We start from the raw sequence: 2407 nt of genomic DNA, 5'->3' as shown, positions 1-2407 counted from the left end.
CAATTATATATTCATTACATAATAAATCTATTTTGGTACTGCAACAATTTAGGACACAGTAATAATGTTCCCCCAGTACTTAGAAGATCTGGGTCTTGAAAGACATGACAAAGAGTAGAAGAGAAAGCTTATCGGGAAGTGACAATGAAAAAATAAGTTGAATCATGATATGGGCACAAACAAAGATGGTCTAATTGGCCTGACCAGAGAAGATGCATGTTGCGGAAGAATGAAATAAAATAACTAAGAAGCTTGAGGCAGATTACAAAAAGAATGAGATGCATCAGAGAAAGCATTATTTATGGTTCAGGGGAAAATGGTGACCACTGACTAAAGCCTTCTCATGAAGAACTGCCATGGCTGGTTTTCTGAAGAAAATTAGCTCACCAGATCTTTGTGGTGTGACTTTGGAGCAAAACATAATCGTGTCATGAAGGCTGTTAACAATAACCCAAAAGTGAAGCAATTTATCAGATATAGACAAGAGCAGAAGCCATAGTAAGGATAAAGAGAAGGCGCTATTTCAAGGAAAAGAGAAAGGATTTTTACTAACTAGGTATGAAAAGGAGCTTTGGTGATGTAGTGGGTAAAGCAGTTAGCCACTAATCAAAAGGTCCACAGTTTGAGCCCACCACCCATTCAGCAGGGGAAAGATGAGGCAGTCTGCTTCTGGAAAGATTTGTAGCCTGGGAAACCCTATGGGGGTCGCTATGAGTCAAAATTGACTTGATGGCAGTGGGTTTGGCTCTTTTGGGTTGAGATAAGAAAAGGGAAAATAGTGAGTCAGTTCTAAGTAGGTCGGTGTTATTTTCATTGATAAACTTAAGGGTGGTGGAAAGTAGAAACTTAAGAATATAATAGGTTTGATTTCAGAGAAGATGAAATTTGAGGAGGCAATAATAACCACAAAAATGTAGTAACTAATCCTTACATAAACTAGAGTCTTTGGGTGGTGCAAATAGTTAATATGCTCAGTTACTAACCAAAAGGCTGGAAGTTCAAGTCCACCAGAGACACCTCGAAGAAAGGCCTGGCGATATACATCCCAAAAATCAGCCACTGAAAATTATGGAGCACAGTTCTACTGACACGCATAAAATCACTATGCATCAAAGTCAACTCAATAGCAACTGGTTTTTATACACAGCTTATTACTAGGTGCCAGGCACTGTTCTAGATACTTTTTATGTATTAATTTATTTATTCCTCAAAATAATCCTAATGAGATAGGTAATATTATCACCATTATACAGAAGAGGAAATCGAGATACAGAGAGGTTAAGTCACTTGCCCAAGATCACACAAACACTAAGTGATTGAACCAAGATTTGAAGTCAGGCAGTTTGGGCTTACCCATTCACAGAGCTTTTTAGAGTAAATGCCATAATCTGACATTTTTATCAATCAACTACTTAAAAAAAAATAGCCTAGCAAACTAAAAAAAAATTAAAAACAAAAGAAACAAAATTAAAAACAAAAGAAACTAGGAAATAAAAGAGAATGAAGAGTCAAAAGAAACACATTACAGTTAAGCATGAATTTTACAAAACACTTAAACATTAGACATCACATTTTAAGTGATGCTATCTTCACTTCAGCCTGCAAGTTAAATAAATGATTTGTGTGTGTGTGTGTATAGGAACAGAGTTATTACTATGTATATTTTATGTGACCTTTCTTTATACCTCTTAGAAGCTAAGGCTTATGCCTTCGAAGTGCAATCAAAGAAAAAAAATCTTTGAATAGAAGCTTCAAAATGAATTTTCTTAAAATTGAGATTAAGAATGTTATTACTTTATTGCAGAGTAGATTTCTTCAATCAAGGCACTACTCTTTCCTTTCTCATTCCCATAAAATTAAAATATGGCTATATAGTATAACCCAAAGTAAACTGTCTTCTGAACGCAAATACAATTTTCATAGTAACACTCTACATAAGATCAGAAATTAATTGCATTTTCAAAAAGAGTAACACTGATATGAAAAAATCTGACTCTTTTATTACAGTCGATTAGTTTTAAACTAAATAACATTTACTCACGTTCTGATACTGTATAAAGGAGGTTCTGGGGTAAAGGAGGAGGTAGTCTTGCTCCCACTGGTGCAAGATTGGGCACTGCACCTGTCCCAGGCTGCTCACGGTTGTTTATCAAGTTTGACTGCGTTATGGGTGGCCCTACAGGTAACAAAAATTAAAAAGCAGAACATTAATATTTCATAGCTACTACATTAGTACCACATTATAGTGGGCGCTCTGGTAGCATTAGTGAAAGGAAGGTTCAGCAATCTACTTCCATAGCGATACCTCCTCAGAAACCCAAGGAGGGGTCGCTATGAGTCGGGTCCAACTCGACAGCGCATAACAACAGCAACAACATGTTGTTGTTGTTATTTGCCGTTGAGTCGG

General features: G+C 36.3%; 1 protein-coding gene across 1 annotated transcript in view; it reads right to left on the bottom strand.

The window, feature by feature from the left end:
• The window catches only part of RBM27 (RNA binding motif protein 27), a 121689-nt gene that overhangs the window by 60170 nt on the left and 59112 nt on the right, over positions 1 to 2407 (bottom strand). Inside the window, exon 9 of the mRNA XM_042782088.1 lies at positions 2042 to 2176. Within this exon, the coding sequence (XP_042638022.1) occupies positions 2042 to 2176 (135 nt within the window). The remainder of the gene's footprint in view (positions 1 to 2041; positions 2177 to 2407) is intronic.

This window comes from Orycteropus afer, unplaced genomic scaffold, assembly GCF_000298275.1.
Source record: "Orycteropus afer afer isolate SDZICR_OR568_19922 unplaced genomic scaffold, OryAfe1.0 scaffold00238, whole genome shotgun sequence".
Taxonomy (NCBI): domain Eukaryota; kingdom Metazoa; phylum Chordata; class Mammalia; order Tubulidentata; family Orycteropodidae; genus Orycteropus; species Orycteropus afer.
Note: the sequence above shows the minus strand (reverse complement) of the source record. Positions and strands in the feature narration are given on the sequence as shown.